The sequence below is a fragment of the Bacillus rossius genome, chromosome 2, assembly GCF_032445375.1.
Source record: "Bacillus rossius redtenbacheri isolate Brsri chromosome 2, Brsri_v3, whole genome shotgun sequence".
NCBI lineage: Eukaryota > Metazoa > Arthropoda > Insecta > Phasmatodea > Bacillidae > Bacillus > Bacillus rossius.
Window position 1 is genome coordinate 20,495,496 of NC_086331.1, and position 21,628 is coordinate 20,517,123.

Consider the following 21,628-nt stretch of genomic DNA (forward strand, 5'->3'; position numbering starts at 1 on the left):
ATACTGGTGATCATGGATGCACATTTGATTGTGTCTTGGCTAGTTTAGTCTATGATGTTGGCTCATGTCTATTTCAGAATTCACCAGGCATGCAACATGTCTACATTTAGGGTTGAAGCCATCAAATTAATAATTGAGCATGGTTACAATAGTGACATGGTGCATGAGTCAGTGATGTCAAGTATTACGAGCCAGTTCTGATGAGTAGAGGTGAAAGCAGTTAGAGTGGTCTCAAGATAAGCAAGACAAAACTAGCACTGGCCATGCTCAGGCCGGGGAAGGAGGGGGGTAGGGGCAGGTGGGAGCAAAGATTGGATGTTTCCAAGGTTGAGTGTAGTCTGTGCACAAAAATGAAAGGCAGCATAGGGAGGGTGAATTATCTTCTTAATAAACTTGCATTGACATTGGCATTCATATTGTTCATAGATCTGTGGTAAAGTAGAATCGTGTTGAAGTCAGTCCCTTATTTAGGATCTCTGTATTACCAAAAATGATTCAGAGGCACAATGTAAAGAACATGTTCTGTAAGCACATATGTTCTCTTATATTATGTTTCTCAAATTCTCCAGCTAACCCAGATTATCGGCTTCAGCCACAATTGATCTGAGTTAACGAAGTTCTACTATACTTAAATTTAAGTGTAGTTTAGATTCTTAAGTTAACTTAGAAAATGTAGAATCAATACCTTAGACTCACATGAATATGCTAAGTAAGTTTAAAAGAGTTTTTTGCTGTGTTATCATTGTTTGAAATACTCTACCTAAAGCCAATTAAGTTAACTAATTATATATTTCTTTAGCTTATTGCTAATAGGATGTTAATTGTTTTTACAGCTCGTATCCAGATATATAATGTGTTCATCCTCACCCGAGTTCGGCCTCAACACTCAGAACTATGGAAGGTAAGGTAATAACTTGCAAATGTTATCCTTTTTAGTGAAATTATTTGTTTTGCATGAAATCAGTTCTCAAACTGAAGTAACAGTGTGCTGTGTAAATGAGCAAATTTACATAGCATCAACTGCAAATGCTATACCTCCAATATTATCAGCTTCATTAATTTGGATATCAGTATATTGCCTGTAGCAGTGGTTCCCGATTTTTTTCAGCCAGGGAACCCTATGGTGGACTTTTCTTTTGATGGAACCCCAACTCCTTCAAAGAAAGTTATTTGATAGTAATTGTGCCTGCTTTATATGACATTCTCCTGACTCGCGGAACCCCTGTGACCTTGCCACGGAACCCCAGGGTTTCGATACACCTTTTGGGAACTGCTGGCCTAAAGGATACTTAATTATTGTCGGCATAATAGAAATGCCGATAAAAAAAAAGACAAAGAATCGTAGGGCAATTGTAAGCTGTTTGGTGTTTGCCAAATTGGTTTTATCTCTTGAAATTGAAAAATGGCAAAGTCACTCTCACCACACTCAGTACACAATAAGAAATTTAGAAACAGTGTTGCAAAACATTCTGAACAGGTAAGTTTTGTATTTTAAACTAATTTAAGGATGCTTGATTCACATTTGATGTGGGAACAGTCTGTTAGCTTTATTTGTGTTACGAATATGAATAAGATATCAAGCTAATGGCTCAGTGGACAAGACTTTGTTAGTTTGTGCCTTCTTTACTGGCATAATTGCCACCACTGTGGCATCAATGCTCATTCTTGGAGAATCCCAGTTTGGTGTTCTTAATCATTTTATGTTCACCCTCGGCTTTAGTTCATGCAAACATAATATTCGGCTCTCCTGCAACTAAGGAATTGGATGGAAATATTAAGCTTGCTCGGCTGGATCGTGACCAGCCATAAACACTGGGAGATTGCCATGGTGTAACGGGCAGACTTGATGAGGTGATAGTGCTGTGGTTCTGGTTGAAGTGAAGAACAACTCACCACCTAATTCTGAACCCAGGAAGGAAATTTTGTGAAAGTGAAAAATTCCCCACCTGGCTGGGAATTGAACCAGATACCCGTGGCTCACCGGCCAGAAGCTGTCCACAGAGCCAACTAGAGGGACACTTGTGCGAGCAGTCAGTCACTTTAGTGTGGGCAGATGGGAAGAAGGTGATCACGAGGCAATGTTGTTGGGTTGGCCAATGTTACTTTCATCCTGGGTCAGTGCACTGCTAAAACACTCTTCAACATGACAAGGTATTTTAGAAATGGTTTTTGATCCCACAGAAAGTACAGTGTGTTAATTTTTTCAGAATTCAAACAAAACAAAAAATCCTAATAGAAGTATCTTTCTTAAGTGTTGCTGATAAGTGTGTATAATTCTGTGATTTAAATGTTTGAAAATTATACTTTTATGTGTTTTTATAGTTTTATAGAATGACTGAAATGAATACCAATTTAAAGTAGATAAAAAATGCTAATCAAATGGCATAACATAAATAGAAGATGCCATTAGAGATTGGAAAGACGCTAAATCAGCTAATTTCGCGACTAAGAGTACCTGCTTACGTCCTACTTAGTGCGGCAGAAGGCTTAAAGCCATAAAGCATGTCTGATGTAGCTGTTTGAATTGTGCGCTGTGGTTGCTTTACACACACAAAGGCGAGTTATGAATACATTCAATGTACAACCATTGCCAAAAATTATGAAAGAATTGGAAATATATAAATCCATCATTTAAACACTTAAAGTAGTTTGAAATGTTGAAATATTATAATTGTGTGAATGGAAACTTTCAGACAGTTTGTAAACAAAATATAAGTCATTTTTAGGTAGAAACTATCTAGATTCAGCATAGAACGTAAGTTCCAAAATCAAATAACTAGTTAACACTGCACATAAAATAATTTATGTTATTAATGTACAGTACAGCATTGACATTATAAAACTAAAAATTAGAAGTGATTGTAAACTAAGATTGGTTTAACTGCATTCTCTAATATATATAGTCATTCTAGTTTAATTTTCAAACACAAAAAAATGATAACTTTGATGTACCTGTTATTCCCAACAATAGTTAAAAGTGTGATAAATGGGTAAACAATTATTTTTGGGATGTAGTAAACAAATAGAAACAACCATCATTTTGGAAAGTAATGGAGAACATTTCAGTTCAGAAAAATTAATACTAAAGACTAGGTATGGCTTATTATATTTAACAGGTAGAAAAGCCTTTTTCTAAAATGTAATTTGGGTATGGACACCTATGTTTTATGTATGTAGGATGAGTCTGAATTCTACAAACAAACTTCAGCTGCAGGTTCACCACAACAAAATAAGTTGAAAACGTCCATACGACGTATGGTCTAAATTGCTTCCCAAGGCTGGTATACGTTTTTGAAGTTGGAGCTGAACAAATTTTGTTTATTGCAAATAATAGAGAAAGTATTTAAGATGGAACACTGTCTAAATTATGTTTAGTTGAATGAAGTTCTACAACCACCGTGAATTTTGTCACTGTTACAAAATTATTTTATTGCAACAATTTGGAGTAACATCTTTATTTTCCACATATTTTTGTAAATTTTTTCAAATTATTTAAAAGAAAAAATTTGCAGTGTTTATAACTTCATTCAGTTAAACATAATCCAAATGCTCAGTGTTACATATTTAATAGTTTTTTTGATTATTTGCAATAAAAAAGTTTATCAACTCCATCCTCAAAGATGTATACCATTCTTGGGAAGCTTTTTTGACCACTTATTTTGTCGAAATTTTGTCTGTATATTGTAGTTAGTTTGGTCATGCATGTTTTTTCTGGCTGTGTGTAGTTAGTTGCAATTAGGCTTGCATTAGTTCTGACAAATAGAGGATTGTTTTAGTTTAAAATAGTATAATGCATGTAATATTGATGCTTAAGTCATTACACAGAAAATTCAGCTTAAATGGATTGTGAAAATTTTTGTTCTAATTTAAATTATTCTACTAGCTGCTTTTTTTCTATTAATTAGTGGTGTCAACATCATTTCCAATTTCTTTTAAGTTTAAATTACATTTACTGTAAGAATGGTGATGTTAAGTGCAGTGCAGCATCAGACAACTTGTGAAGAAGTGCTCACTCCATAAATGTTGACTTTTAAAAATACTTTGATCTTAAGAGGTTATTTTCATGATTTTGATATCACGTTTGTTTGAAGTACTTTGTGAAAACATCCAGTCATTTACTTTTTAGATATGTGATCTATCAGTTATTATCTCTTACCGAGATGTAAGAAAATTATTCAAAGAATAAAAATTACACTATCTGTGAAGTTAAAGCACAAGATTATGATGTTTGCCTTATATTATTTTGCCAAATTTGTATAATTACTTCTGTAACTACTAACCATGTAACTGCATGATCGTCTAATTGTTAAAAGAACTCAATGAAAATTACTTCTTTGTGGGGTTATTTGGGAGATTACAACATACTACAACTAAACCTGGTCCCTTTTATGTTAATATACAAATGCATATTATCTTTTATAATCAAGCTATTTTGTGTGACATACATATGTGAAAGATATCGGGAAATACGTATATAAAACACTGCAAAATATTAAAAACTTATACCAATGTAATGCTTTTGTAAAAACAATTTTATAACCAGAAAAAAAATTTCATCCTATTGTAAGATATTTTGTGCTTAGATACTTAATATTATTCAATCATTTGTTTGTTCAATTAATTCAGTATGATACTGTAAGAGCTCAGACCAAAGTTAGCTATAATTCATAATTTACTACTTGGAACACCGTTACCTTTTTCAAGCACATTAAGACAGGTGTTAAGAATATTATTCTTTTCAGTAAGGGCTATAATTTTTTTTATAGTTAAATATCACATGTTAATATAGGAAATATAGCAATTGCTTCAATAGCTAAGTATTAGAATGCCGTACTTAGTAACATAACCATACCACCTCTCAACTTTTCTGCCATGTTCAGGATTGGTTTGGGATATTATGACTTCTCCAGTTTAGTATCTCACATTAACCTACTAAGTATTGCTTGAGTATACTGAGACTAAAATCAGCAATAAGTAAAAAACTTTTGCACCCATATTTTCTAACTCTTCAGACATGTCGTAGCATGTTTTAAGAATGAGTTTTATGGTAGTTTTAAGTTCTAATATTTTGTAAACATTATATGGTCACAGAGTTGCCTAAAAGTTTAGGAAACAACATTGTTAAATAATTTGACTGTGGAGTCACTATATTTTTCACTAAAAATACTAGAAATAGAAAAGTGCATAGTTTGAAAAAAAGTGGTTTGAAAATGTGTTTACAAAAACATGAGTAGGCCCTTAGTGACAAAGTTGCAGATTCAACATTTTTTGTTTTAATTTTTAAATATTTTTTCCAACCAAATTTTGTTAATTCAATCATAAAATGTATGTGTAGTAATTCACTTTTACCTCGTGCCATTCCAAGTTGGCCTAGCCGGGCTACCCAGAATAGTCACAATTCATAACACACTTAAGGATTTGATACTGTTGATATTCAATAAAAACATGTCACTGAAATTTTACAGTTACTTCTTTAGTATTGGTTTCCGGTAAGGTGTTTAAAGAAAATTAATTTGTTGTGTGTATTTTGATTTCAAATTTATTTTTGTTACCAATGCTTGAAAAAAATACATACCCTCATACAGTCCAAAACAACTCCAGCACACGTGATTACACTAAGTTCATTTTTGTGAGAATTTGCTGTCCAACATATTTTAGGAAGATGATAAATAAAAAAAAACTTTCTGTAAAATTCCCCAACTACATTTGTAGCTGGTACTGTGCCGTGAATCAGTTCCTCTTGGCACAATTCAAGGTTTTTCCTTAATTTTATATATATATTTTTTGATCTTATTTGCCTTGCCAATTTAAATTTCTTTCCTTACTGTACTCTACAACTTAAACTTTGCCGGGCTGGTTACCGTTTGTGTTCCGAGCACCTCAGGCGAATGATACAGCAGTCTTGTTAGGTCAGCAAGGCTCATCGATTTCCCCTCACTCATGAGCACAACTTCAGATGTAATTTCTCTTGCCCACCGTGCCCCGGCCGAGACTCGTTCTCGGAGTTACTGCACTTGTCACTTTCTAAGATGTCGGCTGAAGTCGGCATCTTCAGTCAGGTGCGAAGGTTTGTTCGCCATGGCCAGGGCTCGCCAGTGAGGCCAGTTTCGCCAAGTTGCCACTACGCCAGCTTTCCCCCGTACCTCTTGCCCCCTTGGTTTTTCGCTGTGCTTCCTAGAACCGGGTGCCCAGAGCTCTGACCTGGAGTCCGGCCCAACTCCATGTCCCCTCCCATGTCTGCTCTCAGGCGACCACTTGGATGCCAACTCTCTGACGCCTGGCGCACTAAGTGCAGGTAATTTCTGTACCACCCGCCAGAGCACAGCACCTTCTGGATCTTTCAGCCTAGGCAGTATGCCTCACCAGCCCGCCTCTGCACACTATGTCGGCGCCGTCGTCTACTAAACATGTGCGCGAACACTTTGTCTTTCTGTCTTTTTAATTTTATGTCCGCTTTCCTCCCTGGCCTACTGGCTAATTGTATGAGTTTTTCTCCTCCCAACCTCCGTTAGAGCCCCACCCTCTTTTTTTCCTTCTGGCCTCTTTAACTATGCAGACTACCACTTGTCCGGAGACAGTCTACGCCTGACCATTGTCCGAATTTCTGGACTGTCACGACGTCTCTCTGTAGGTCTGGGGCCCAGTTATCGAAAACTCTGGGTGATACTAGGATGTGGCTGCCCTAGATTCAGGATAGTTTCCCTCTGTACGAGGAGTGCTATCTGAAATCATGTAGTGTCGTAGAAACTTTAGTTTGGGTTGCTCTAGACATGAGTTTCTTCCGTGACAGCGGTCGCACTGACTTCTTGTGCTGATTTTCGGGCCTTCCTCACTGTGGTAAGTGAAACTCCAGCGCCGTCCTTTTTTCTCTTATTTACTATTTTTGCGTTTTCCCTTGGCTCATTTAACTTCTTCCATGGACCTCAATAATCTGCCTTCATTGTGTAACCTTAGTGTATGCAGTGTGGGGTCCCACTTAACTGTGGTCAAGTCTTTCGTTTCTTCAATCAAGTTTGGATTCAGCCCTCAACTACCAACTGCCTCTTCTTAGCCTTCTAAATTACTCTGTTGCCGCATGGGTGGGGGGGGGGGGGGCATCATTTCGGCAGGATAGCCCCAAACTACATCCCCAGAGTGCCAGCAGCCAGAATAGACTACTATAAAAATGTAAATTTTATCCATAGTGCGTAAGTTATTCAATCAGCAGTTCTGGACTTTCTCCACATTGAACTTTCTGCCAAAAAAGTTATCTATGCAGTGGGCACTTATTATGTAATTTATTGTTTGAAAACCAAAATGTACATTTCTGTTGTGTAATAGCCTATTTATATATAATAATAATGGCTGGATATTGAAACCTTTGTTATTTATTTTTTTAACTTGATCTCAAAAATTCAGTTGTGCTTCACCCATTATTATTAAATCCAAACTTAATTTGTTCTTTATTATTATCTAAATTGAAATATATAAAAGTTATTTAACTAATGGTTTTCTGCCTGTGACTACCAAAACAAAAAACAAAAAAACTAAAAAAATTTGTATTTAGAATAAATAGCAACTTAGTGACCAGTGAACTTAGTGTTTTTATTTGTTGGTTATACTAATTATGATACACATTAACACACCTTCCATACAGTGTGTGTTAATAATATAATTTTATGTGCTCACTCTTGTGTTTGCCTGTGGATTGGTAGTTTTACGTAGTCGTTTGTTGCCTAGCCCGTTTCCAGGTTTATTTTCTTTTGCTACAGTACCATTCTAGGGTACCAATGAGAACACGTGGGGGAGGGTACAGTACAAACCAGAGCACAAGGCCACTGGGGCGATTGCTGCATGAAAATTTTTGGTCGCCATGGGTCAGTGCAGACGCTCGCTGTCTAAAACAATTTCTAGTTAACATTTACCGAAAAAAGGTTGATTTGCGACCAACCTGGACCAGCGAGCTTTAGATTGTCTCTCCCTTTATGCTTCATTATTTTTTGGCGAGTCACCGCGAGACACTACCGGTCAGGACAATGGACTAGTTAGACAGTGCAGATACCTTTCTGTACAAAGGGTGAAACAGAGGAACGCAATTCCTTGGGCCAACCAACCAATACAACGAACATTACCCTATAAGGAAAAACCATACCCACCATTTCCAAGGTCAGCTGTCTAAGGTTAACCTAGTTGCGGATTGGCGGAATGAATCCTCAAGAGTAGTTAACATTGTCGCACCTCTTGTATATTTGTGCAGTGGGTTGGTTGTATATGCAGTCTCCTTTTGTGGAGACTCGGAGAAAACGTTTTGCGTCCGCATGGCTTCCGCTCGATTGCTCGCTCTGTCAGCTCCTGCTGCGTGTCTCGTAGACTTAGCCTCGTGAATTGTGTCATCAGTTGCGTCAACTCTATCGGAATCTCATGGCACTGCTCCACAAATCGCGGCCCGCAGTAACTCGCCTACTCAGTCCCTTGTGGTGCGCCCCTGATGTTTGGCACCACAGTTCCTCTTGGCATCCTCCCTCAGACCGCAAGCCCGTCCTCTGGTCTCACCACTTCTCTTGTCGACTGCTCACACACAAGGCCCCGTCTGTGCCCCGTCAGCTGACCAGAGGTCTGCATGCACACACACTCTTAGCACGCCACCAAATGTTGCACAGTTACAGTCCACTCCTACATTTTGCACACGGCAGCCCTTCAAAAGCTAGTAAACCTCCATTAAATTAAATCAAATGAAAGTACACATGACTTAAATACTATGTTATTGAGACATGTCTCATAATTTAAAAAAAAACACAATGGAGGTGGTGAAAATTAAATCAAAAGTTCATTTTGAAGAGAATTAGTTTTTAAAACTGTAAATTGTCAGTAATTTTACAGTAATCACAAAAATAAATTGTTACAAAACTATCAAGATTTGTGAATGTCAGTTTTTTTCTATCTTTGCAGGTAATTTTCTGTGTCTGTATCAGCAAAATGATGGTTCAAATATAAATTCATTCCAATGCATGTTCATAAACTAATTATTCCACAATTACAGTACATATGTGCTACTCTATATATTTACATCACATTTGAATCTTCTCTTTAACCTACTTCTGGGGAAAATTCCCCTAAGATTGGAAAGGTTTTTCTTATACACTTATTGTTCCCCAACATTTCATTTTAGACATCCTGTATTCAAGATTGAATAGTGTTTCCAGTAAAATATTTCTTCAGTACTAGAAATCAAGTATGAAAATATTTCTTCAGTACTAAAATCAAGTATAAAAATATTTAAGTTCTAGACAGGATCGTACATAGAGTTTTGGTTGGGGGGGGGGGGGGGGGGGGGAAGTAGAACATCTGTTTTCTTTCAAATTCTTTCATTTTGTTGGTGAGAATGATGATTTTTTTTTTATAATTTCCTGTTATTTTGGAGGGGATTTCCCCTCCCCTCCATTACCCCCCTACATTATACACCCCAGGTTCTAGATTCTAGACAGTTATCTATAACTGAAGAAAGCACTATTTCACCTCCAGTCTTGAGCTACCCAATCTAGGGATATTTGTAGAAATATAAAAGTGCATTAATAAATCTCAGTATGGCTGGAATGCATGTCCATCTGTTTTTCTCTGAACAATATACAATGCTAAAGTTGAATAAATTTTAAAAACAAATAAATTTAGTTTCTTAAAAGAGGCAGCTATAATTATGTAAATTCTTTCTGGTTTTAGTAGTACTGTGGCTTTAATGTGTTTTGTTTTATTTTGATTTATAATTGATATGTTATATGATTTCTCTTTCAGTTTTGATTCTTCATCTGATAGTGGTGATGGTTATCGTGACAGTCATATCTTCATATAAGCTACAGGAGTATATACGTTTTCTACTGATAATTGTTGCAGTAGAATAAAATGCTAATGACATCATATTCTGATATATCAAAATTATAATTCAAATTACAAATGTGACAATTTTTTCTGTATATATTTTTAAAACTTTTAGAACAAAGCATGTATTTATTTTAAAATTTTCTGCATTTGTGGCATCATTAATTTTATATGTAAATTTTGACTGGTGCAAACTCCTGAGTAGACTAAGTACACTTGCCCCTTTAATTCCTTCAATAAGTATTAAAGTAATTTCAAAACATTAAAAAAATATCTAAATATATGCATAGAACAGCATATGCCAGAACATGCCAGAACATGCCAGAACAGCATTCTAAATTGCAAAAAAAAAAAAAATATCTATGGCTTTATGTGACTATAGTTAATTTAATTTCTAATCACGTTATCAGGTTGCTAACACACATTTGTTGAGATAAGGAACTATATCTTTAAGATAATTTCAGTATTTAAATAATCAATGAAAAAATATATGCGTAAAAGTGTTTTTTTTCTATTAACATAAAATTTTATTATCTTGATAGTCTAGTGATTACATCAGTTTCGTACCTCCCAGATATCATGTTTGCCGATTTTATAACTGTCAGTCATAACACTTGATAGTTACAAATGCTGTTTTAGCCTCGCATGTGTGAAGGTCTTGAAGTACTATTATTGCTAAATTCTAATAGAAACTGGCATACAGCCATTTAAAATGCTTTTTATTTTAGCTCACACCTCCCACATTCGATACTGCAAGACACAACATGCAAAATGTGTCAGTTTACTGCTCGCCTAAAACAATCCTTTCTATCTTTTATAAACTAGTTACTCACACAGCACAAAAAGGTATTTCTGTGATAGATAATAATTCAGGTACAAGTACACTCATCTGTGAGGCTGGAACTATTTTTCGGTATGTTGTATGCTAATTTGTTGTGTGATACAGGTGACAGGATATTTATTTGAAGCAACATGTGATATTTATGTGCTGATACCCTATTGCATTCTCATGTTTCTTTGTATGGGTGTTGCAAGCTGTGTTGTTTAATGGACAGTTTGAGGTAAGCTGACGGGAAAGCTTTTGGCATTTCCCACCAGAGATGCCACTGACTTTTGTGATGTATTAAACAATTACTGAACTTTTGAAGACTGATTAGGTGTAAGCGGAGTTAATTTGTTTTTAAATTTTGAGTTGGGCTTAGTATTTAGGGAAGGACGTGAACAACCAATGAGCTAACACACAGCATTTTGTTTAGTCATAAGTGTCATTTTATTGCCATTGTTATCCCATTTTATTCCTTGTAATGGAATTTTTTTTATAATACACCTGCCTTATTTTCTTGATTTTTACATTATGAATAAATAAGTACCGAATTGTGTTGTTTTAAGGTGAAAGTTGGGTAACTGCTTTTTAAACGTAACATTAAGTCTATCAACTGATGCACAGTACTTAGCTTGTGGTGGCTTTTGGGCAGGTTTTGACGAAAACAGAGGCGGAGTGAATAATTCTTAATTTGCTACTGTACAATTGGAGTTAACGTATTAAAAACATAATTAATAAATAGTTACTTTGAGGGGCAAGTGTGCTTATGTCTCTATCATTGTAGCAACATATTATTGTGTATTTGTTCTTGTGCATTTGTAATGATTGTAAAAACCTGTTGCTTTGTGATCGTTCTTCTTCTGAGAAGCATGTGTATAATAAGCTTTGTGTTTGTACATGTGGTATAGTAATGCTTTTTATTCTCCTTTAGTGAACATATAATGTTTGGTATTGTTTATAATTGATCTATTTTTCTCTGCTAGTACAGTAAATGCTCCCACTGTGTGGAATGCAGATCCATGATAGTGTAAACAATTTCAAGGTTATGATAGTGTTCAGTACTTTCCTTGTAAACAGCAAGTTGTTGTACCTGATCATAGTTTAAAAAATGAAAACATATATTTTATGGTGCTCAATAATTTCCTGCCAGCCTTGGAGATCAGCATACGTAACACTAATACTCTGGGTCATGGGTTTGAGTCTGACCTTGGACATGGGTGTTTTTAGGATACGTGAATTTATAAGCTGTCTCCTTCTAAGCTCTCTGACTTAAGGGGAGGCCATTAACATTCTGACTGAGGGCTTAAATATAAATGGAAATAAGGTGAAATCATAAGTAGATACAAATAGAAAAGCAGATATTATTAAACAATATTTCAGTAGGTAGTTTATTATTTTATTTGTTTAGTTTTAATTTTGTTTAATGAACAGAAAAATTATAATAAAATAATGATATTATTTTTTGTTTAGGTTACAATAACTTGTATTTTAGTCCATTTTCATGTCTGTATCTCAGTATGTGTGTGTTTGTACTATTTTGGTTTGAAGTGTATGTGTATATTTATGAGTGTGTGTGTTTGTGTGTATGTGTGAGCATGCTTGCATGTGACCTTGCACATGAATGTGTGTGTCCAAATTAACTTTTCTTCCAGTGAACCAATCTTGATGAATATTCTTATTTAAATTTTTTCAACTTCTAGGTCTGATTTTTGTGATTGGCAAATGCATTATAGCACTTTATTCAAGCTCCTAAAAGCAAATTATTCTTTGTTTCAAAAAGCAGTGTATGACAAAAAGTTTGTATTTTTTATCATTCATAAAAAAATATTCTAAAATATTCATTAAGAATTTAAACCATTTGCCTATTTGGAATAAAATAGAATATATTTATTAAATGCCTTCTAGTTAATAAGTTTATAAATAAAATTAGTATTTAATAATTTTTAGATATGTTCATAATATAATATATTTTGATGAAACACATTAGCACATTAGCAACATTATCACTTTCCCGAAGTTCCAAATTACATTATGTAATTTTTTCAAAAATATTGGTGGCATCAAATTGATTTACTTGACCACAAACCTTGAAGTTTACCAATCAATATTCAATGTTTGTGTCTGTTCACCATTCAAACAGTGTTTTGTAAAACATGGATTTGCCAAAACATTAATTTTTGGGTAGGGTTTACTGTATTAAAGCAAAACTGTAATCTGTGCACAGAATTTTTCTTACTACTAAGATCTGCATTGCTTAACTTTCTCAGGAATATGGAACAAGTTTTTTCTGTCCGTCTGTTGGGGACTTATCTAACTTTATTTTTGCACCTTTATTATGTGTTTCTCTTGTAGTAATCTTTCGGTTTACTGTATGGTATTGGTGTCTTCAATTCCCCTCAAAATTAGCTGCAAGCAGTTGGTAAAATTCACAAAATTCAAATAGAAATTAGCTTCTGTTTCTTTGTACCTGTTACTATTTCAGTACCTTTAGCTCAGAAATAATTTATGATGCAGATTGTCATATCTGTAAGCAGAAAATATTACATTGAGTAATTAACTAGTGCCACTTTTTTTGTTAATTTTTTTCCTGCATGTTTGTCTCTTTTTTAATTGCTCATTTGTAAAGTGATTGTTACTTTACAAAGACGGTGGAAAAACATTTTAAAATATAAATTGTATTGGACATGTGTATTATTATTATTATTGTTATTTTAATTTTATAACCACAAGAAAATTAAAAGAAGATGAAATTGTAAATGTTGTATGAAAGTATCTGTGGCTATGGTTGTGTCTCTCCGAGCACTCAAGTTATGAAAGCTTCAAGTATAGGTTTATTGGACAACTGTTAATAATATCAGTCAATAGGATTTTCAAACCTGCTTATTGTTTTTCTTTAGTTTGTCAGATTACTTATATTAGACATTTTGAAAGCCATGAATACAAGGGGAATAGCCAGGTGTGAGGAGATTCTGCTGAAGAGGTAGTTTTAATTTTGCAGTCACACTTCTAATATTTATTTTTTATAATTCATGTTGTCATAAATTAGTTGTAAAAACAGTAATGCTTAGGATAATGGTCTAAAACAACATTAGGTGCTATTATAACTCATTAGCAAACAATGCCAAAATTTCCCCCCACAAAACGAGGTCCTTGCTACACCCCTGCTGTACACATCAACTACAAAAAATATGGTTCTTAAGGCATGAAAATACAGCAGGGCTGTGACTGGCTTAACCTAATGTATATTGAATGTATTCACTAGTTCTTCATGTGATGTGAAATAGCTGCATCACTGTCAATATGGCATCTTTGCTATGACGGTTGGCTTCAGGAATAAAAATTTGGAGATTTTACCCAAAAATGGAATATTGATTCAAATTGTAAAAAAAAAAAAGTTACATCACACATAAGGTGTGGTAGCAGCTCATCTGACTTAGTAGTAAAGAAAAGATGGAGGGTTCCTTGTAAGATTCGAGCAGACTTAGGATACTGGATAATATTGATCAACCGCAGTGTTCTAGTGGTCAGGACTTCTAGGTTTGATTCCTGGCCAAGCTGGGAAGTTTTGGCTTGTGGAAAATTTCCTTCCCGAATTCAGGACTGTTCATAGTGTTATACCTTCACCTCCATGACATGGAAGAGATTGGCAAACAACTGCATAATCACCTCACCATTTCTACTACTAATGTGTTTCTTGGTCACCACACACAACGTTTGGCATTATGGACTCATCACCATGACACTGATCCAGCAAAGGTGACAAAAGAAGGTATCCAACCTTCTTTGGGGCTTTCAGTAGGGTAGTTCTTCAAGCTCAACACTCACTACTCTCACATCATTATTACAGTGCTCAAGATCAGTGTCTGGCAGTATATTTGCTCTATTTTGAGCTGTAGGAAAATATTAGTCTGTGTATTTCACATTCCACAAAACTTCTGTGACCCAACGTTTAATAACACGTGCAATTTCTTGGTAGCTTTACTCAATCGCCGACTCCAAACGTCCCAAGTCTTAGCACTCTTTTGAGTACGACTAAATTTTTTTAAACTGAACTTGTTACCTGGAACATTTCAGTATTAATATCATACTAATGTATTCATGCAAATTTTTCATTAAGCATTTCATTTACATGATTTTATATATATTTTTACAGCCTTCTTCAATTTAAACATTTCTTCTGAGTATTCCGTGGAAAAAAGTCTGCATTATTTATTATACATGGTTTTTAGGCGAGTGAACCTATTGTCACCAAAAATTAAACCAGCTGTCACTAAATTGATGAAGTGTATGGTTTGTGTCTGTGTAAGATTTATAGTCTTTACTTAGATTGGCAGTGATTTTTGTTGAGCTACAATGTTATTTAGTATTGTTATTTATTTAACCTATTTGAAGGAATGTGTAGTAGTACTGGTGATGAATGTATGCATGTCATGTTGACTTTCCTTTAAGCAGCCAGAAAGTTACGTAAACAACTTTTTTTGTGGAACTTAATGCTTCATGTGTGACAGGGATGATCATTTCACATAAAAGTAGAACAAAATGAAAAAAAAAATATCAGGCTCTATGTAATTTATGGACCATACCTTTGTTGAATATCCTGACTACAAGATATAAAGACAAAGTGGTGCTAAACATTATTTGATTGTTTACCATTCAAGTGCATTAAGCACCATGTTTCCTTGCCCAATTATGGCCTTTAGTTGTAAGCTTCAAGCATAATTTATCTTAAAGCTGTACACCAGGAACATGAAAAAAGGTCAGTATGTATTAGCAATGTACCAGTCATTTGTAAACTTAATCATTGATGGAACACAGTAAAATAGTGCTTGTTAAAATAATAATTCTCAAGCTGTTTGCTATTGGGGATTAGTCTTAATTAGATTATTTCTTAGTAGCTCGTATTATTAAATAGGCAGGGATATAGTTAAAAGGTTCTTCAAAAGGATATATTACCCTAACAATTTTCAAAGTGTTTAATTCAAAGAAAATACAGAATGTAAATGTTAATTTTTATTGGCAAACCCCAGATTGGAAGAGTAATGTATCAATGTGACCGAGACCTCTTTTTCGTGCTATACTTGGAAGTTAGGCAACCCTTGTTGCTCCGATGCCACCAGAACAGCAGTTAACTGTTTAATGACACACACATGCTGTTTAAAAGTTAAGTCATGTTGGTTGCCGTACAATCCACAATCCACCGGGAGTCATAAGGGTACTGCTGGCTGGAGCATTTGTGCTAGTTAGATAGCTATAAGCTCAGGAGTGTTTAGGGCAGCATCTCTTGCTCTAGTGATGGCTAGTGTTTTTATTGGCAAAAAATGAGAACAGTACTAGCGTTCTGACATTTGTTTAAATCTGTTCAAAACTGGTGACTCTCATATATCTTAAGATGTTTTGAAATGGCACCTGGTCTCGGATGGTCTCTGCTGCTCCAGCTAGCCTTAAGGCTCTGCATCACACGCCAAGTTGGTTATTTCATTTTCTTGTCATTGCTATTATTTGAGGGCTTATCCTATAAATTTATTCCTATACCTTCCTTGCATTTGTTGATGGATGACAAATTTTCTCACCAGATATTTACTAAGTTATTTTTGAGCCTTTAAAGGTCATGCAAGTGTTCGTAATTATGAACACTTGCATGACTTCTTAACCACTACTCAAAAATATTTAGCAAACATATTTTGCCAAAATTCGAGACAAAATATAAAATTTGAGAGGTAAGGGAATTAACTCACTCGAAAAACCCTGAAAATTAGAAATGAGAAGGAAATTAACTAACCAACTCAGTGAGTGAGACTGAGCTCTCAGGGACCTGCCATGTCAGGGTTGTGTTTGTGTTAGTGAGTGCAGTGCTCCCTGGTCCTTCTAGTTCAGTATCACCTCTAAGCACTAGGCTGTGAACTAGTGCGCAGTTTTCTCGTTATGCATAGGCCAACTATGAGGTTTGAGTGGTGACCATAACATTGTATGGCGAAGAAATGAAGATAAAGCTGTAATGCAAAGCCGCCGAGTGCTTTCAAAAATCTGTACCGGATGTTTCATGCCTAAAAATTGTTCTGAAAGCACTCGTTTGAGCCATTTTCACACTTCTAAAAACACAGTTTAAAACCGCAATATGGAAAAAGAACTTCTTATCCGCCCTCAGCTTATTCGTAAGTGCTTTTCGTAAAAAACATCACTTGGATATCTTGAACCGTTTTCAAATTGCATGATTCCTTTGGAAGCTCCTCACACCACATGTGTGCCCAGGTAGGCATAGCAGTTCCGCAATGTGAACTGGTATGAATACCCGACAGTCGCATGTCAAGTGATTAAAATGTTGAATGTTGTGGAACACCTGGACTCCAGAAACCTTTTTGGCAAAAGCACGCTGTGTAGCTGCCCTATTGCAAGCACTCTTTCCAGAAGTTGAATGCAGTGTTTGCTGAAGGATTTATTTGGTATAAATGCTACAACCATGGAATCACTTGTGTTGCCTGGTGAACTTTAAGACAACATGCTTGACTATTAAATGAGTGAAACTGTTCTGGAAGGTAACCCTGAATGACATATTGACATCTGCTGTGTTGTGTCTTTACATTTACAATCGGGGTGTGCAAATGAAAATATTCACACTAAGGTTTGTCTAGAAAATTTTATTTCACTCTGTATATAAAGTGTCAACTGCTAACTTAAGGAATCAAACTTAGCATTCCATTTTAATTTAATTTGCACAAAGTTATTGAAAGTATTAAAAAATATTTTGTTATAGCATTTTACACAAACATTGACATATTTCTTACTTAACATTTCAGTGCTGTCTCGACCTTTACAATACAAGAAGACTTACCACATGAAGCCCGGACACATGTTGAGAAATTTTAATCAGCTTGTTCATGAAGCTTTGGCTACTGTTTTAGGTAAGGGAGTTTTCATTAAGATCATCTATGTATAAGGCTTGGGACTGACATGCATTATATTTATCAGAAACATGCATGTATAAGGCCCTAAGTGGTGGTCCTATTGTTTTATCGAATAGCATGTTCCTTAAACTGGTGTAATGACTGTGTGCAAGAACAGTACCTAAAATAGTCATTAAAACACCAGTTTTTCTATTTTACTCTAAAAGGAAAATAATCTAGTTTACAAACATGATAAAGTTCTTAAAGTTTTATCAAAAGCAGACTTTATTTAGAAAGCTTGAGCAGTATTTAAAGGAAATTATTTTATGCACTGTTCCCTGTTATAGTGGCCTAGTTAGAAGGCAGCCATAGGTCATGAAACTCATTCTAAATTATGGTTTTAAAATATGGTAAAAAATTGTTTGTTATTTGTGTTTTTAAATGCTGAATAAAGCATGATTGCATTTGCTCTTACAGAGTTAGCATTTGAAAAGTAAAATTAACAGGTGGCAAAATTTTCAAATGTGTGTTCTTATTTGATGATGATGAAATAGCCATCTACTTCACACTACATTGAATTATTAACTCTAGAATACTGTGACACCTTGCATATAGATTAACATTATTATTAAAAATGTATGCAAGTTTCGACATTATTACAGCTTTAAAACCTCAATATAGTGTGAAGTAGATGGCAATTTCATCTTGATCAAATAAAAACACATAGCTGACAATTTTTCCACCTGTTAAGCAAAAAAAGAGAGAATTTGCAATTTGATCGATTATGCCATCACCTGAGACTGTGTGCTTGACACTCAGGGTGGGTCTAGTGTTTTACTGGATTGGCTCTTAGGAGGAAATGTCCAAGGACAAGCCAGGCTAGCTCGTAAAGTCTGACCGAAAGATGTCATGGATCGTCGGCCCCAGTGTGGTTCACTAGACTCGTAGGCTGAAGCATATATTACTGGTTTAAAGCTGGCAGCTACACTGATGCACTGTTCCTAGTCAGCTTAGTATGCTGGTTCCGTGGCCCTGCCAGGGGAAAACTCATATAAAACAAAGGCTACATTGCAAGACACGTTACTTTTATTCACATACGCTCTCACAGAAGTGGCACATCTGGACATGCAAGGCCCTTCATATGAAGGAAGCAAATTACACTTAAAGCATGCAGGTGCTAGCTGCAGTCTCTTTATGGTGGTTTGTTGCTGGAGTCTGCCAGTACCACAAGTTCAGGAATTCAACTAGAGGGCTGGGCTCGGATGTCCGGAGTGACTGTACGTTAATGACTTTAATTGCGTTGAGTGCTCCTGGCAGATGTATGCACCCTCAATAGTCCTGGAGGCCGCCAGTGCCATAAGTTAAAACTCGGTGGTGCTGTCGCGTGGCAGAGTGAAGTTTAAGTGGCCGGGATAAGCCCTGCACCGTAAATGACCCTGGGTCACGTGGGGTAGTTAAAGAAAGATTTTTTGAGAATGGCTAATAGTTACCAGAATGGCAATAAGTGAAGTTAAAAAATGTAGGCCCCGACAGAATGCACGTCCGTCCTAGGTTAGTAGCTATGGCATGGTGGTGGGGGTAACATCACCTCTGCTCCAAAACTGTCCTAAAAAATTTTTAAACTAAATTTACTCTATATTTACCTAGTATTAAATGGCACACTTGCCTGAATTAATTATAGTGGCTTTACCTTTTTTTTTTTGGCTTAAGAGCCCTTAATTTCAGTAATAACAATAACTATTTATTTAGATTTTAAATTTATGAGTCAAGTTGTTGGCTGCTTCTCCCGTTGTGGGGATTGGGGGTGTTCATAGATTTTAGGAAATCCAGATACATATTATATTTATAATACATTGACCAACACATAATTAACCCTCAGTAAGTACGTCAGTTTACAATGCAAATAAATATGAGATTTGTATTTAAGAACTTTGAACGTGTGAACAAAATGTAAGTTTGTGATTGTTTATCATGAAAACTTTTACAGGTTTCTACTTTGGACTGATACTCGCTTTTCCAGTGGTCTGCAACAAATGGGATCAGCATAGCATTTTATGTGAAGACTGCATTATTTTTAAAATATTTATCACATTAATACTCGTTTATTTATTCGTGTAAGATTATAACTATGTATGGCACATGGGTTTAAAATGTTGGCAGCACCTTTTAAAGTCAAATTAAGTATTTGTGTTTGACTTGTAAAGGTGTTCTTTCATGTGTATTACTGAAAGCTTTGTAATAATGTCCAGCCCTATTACAGCACTTAGGTACTATGTTTATTTCCCCTCATCCAGCCTAAACACAAGAAAAAAGTCCTGGCTATGCAAACAGTACACGTGACATAATTAATCTTGTGGGTAACTGATTTAAGGAGTCTGAATAAATATTGTTATCTATCCAATAAAACTTTTGTCAAGACAAATAGTTATATCTTAAATTTTCTACATAGTCTATTTTTAATTTACCAAAGCTGGTGTGTTTCTTAGTGTCAGAAATGCAGTGTAAATTATTATCATCATACGGTTACACAAATATGAATACAAAGTTTCTATATTTTAACACCTAGGAACATTTTATTAGTTCCTGGCCTGACTAGAGGTTTTGTCACTAATGACGTGTATTATTGGAAGTATTTATTGGATTTTCATTATAGTAGCTGCAATATTAAACATGCTGTTATCAGAAATGCTATGCAGATTAGTACTGTTCTCAATGGCTTTGGTCAATTTCTACATGCAAGGTCTCTTAAATACTCTTAAGTTCACAATGTGAGTTCACTTGCAAATAATTTCCACGAGTGAGATTTTATTTCAACTTTTAAACTAGATTTGAAGACCTGTTATTTTTTAATCAAAATGAATTCAAAATGAATTGATGATAATAGTAAGTAACTAGAAAATAATGACGTGTCATTTGCTTAATAGGATTTTTGGGTTTGCATAAAAGGTCCAAAGTTCACAGAAGTGAATTTATATATGTAACATACATTACCTAAATTTTTGCAAGTTTTAAAATACTAGTTTTTGATCAAGTGTGTTGGAGCATAAAAATCTCTGTACTTGACACAGTCAGTACAATTCATCCACAGAAAAGTACATGTTAGCATTTGTAAATAAAACTAATCTTTATTGCTTAAGACAAAAGTCAATTTCAAGGACTTATGATATTATTTTTGTGTAGCCACTTTTCATCATGAAAAATTGCATTGGCCTTATTATTAATGTAAAATTTATTTATAAAAAATTACTTAATAAAATATAAATGCAAAATTATTTTATCTGTATGTATAGTGCAACAAATCAAAAGTCATTAAGGGTTTTTAATGTTATGTTATGATTGGTACAAAATTGGTGCTATGTTTATCTGCTATTTTTGTACTTAATTTTTTTGAGATTGTTTGATTGTTGAAGTTGTTGATATAATTTTTACTATGTTAAATTGTGTATAGTAATTATTTTCTGGGTAACTAAAAAAAATTAGAGTATGTGCATGTAAATGAGAATTTAGTTTGTTAAAAATATAGCATTCCATTTGGAATTAAATCATTGCAATAGATTACAGGATACGAGAATATTTTAAATTGTTTATTTCTAAAAAGTGATGTTCTTGTGATATAAGATTTATGTACTTTCTTATTGAATTTTTCCTAGCCGTCCAATAATTATTGCTACATTGTACATATCAATTTTAAGTGTTTTTTTTTTGTTGTTGAATTGATGTGTTGTTAATGTTCTATGAACTTCTTTAAAAAGTCACTAAGAATGTGAAATTATATTTTTGAATATATTTAATCTATTGCATATGTGTAATAAAACAACATTGTTTGGTGAAATGGTTTTTTTATCAATCATTTTAGCATTTTACTATGTGGTGTCCCAGTTAGTGTCTTGGTGAAACTAAACAAAATAGTATTACAGGTGGGAAATAACAGGTCGAAGGATTTGTTTGCTCGACGTCAGTTTTGTCGCAATCACTCTGCACCACGGGAGTGAAGCATGACCATTTGGACACTCGACTGGGAGCAGCCTTAAATATTTCCAATAAATTCAAAATTAAAATGTGCCAATTACGT

The 21,628-nt window shown here is 34.8% G+C and overlaps 1 protein-coding gene across 2 annotated transcripts in view; it reads left to right on the forward strand.

The window, feature by feature from the left end:
- The window catches only part of LOC134529154 (protein Malvolio), a 62,171-nt gene extending 40,783 nt beyond the window's left edge, over window positions 1-21,388 (forward strand). Inside the window, exons 12-14 of one of the 2 annotated variants that reach the window (XM_063362932.1) lie at window positions 834-901; window positions 17,470-17,574; window positions 19,544-21,388. In XM_063362932.1, coding sequence (XP_063219002.1) covers window positions 834-901; window positions 17,470-17,539 — 138 coding nt within the window. In that variant the 3' untranslated portion in view covers window positions 17,540-17,574; window positions 19,544-21,388. Of the gene's footprint in view, window positions 1-833; window positions 902-9,768; window positions 10,124-17,469; window positions 17,575-19,543 lie in introns of those variants that run through there. The other variant, XM_063362933.1, reaches the window with a different exon arrangement.
- The last annotated feature ends 240 nt before the right edge of the window (window positions 21,389-21,628 follow it).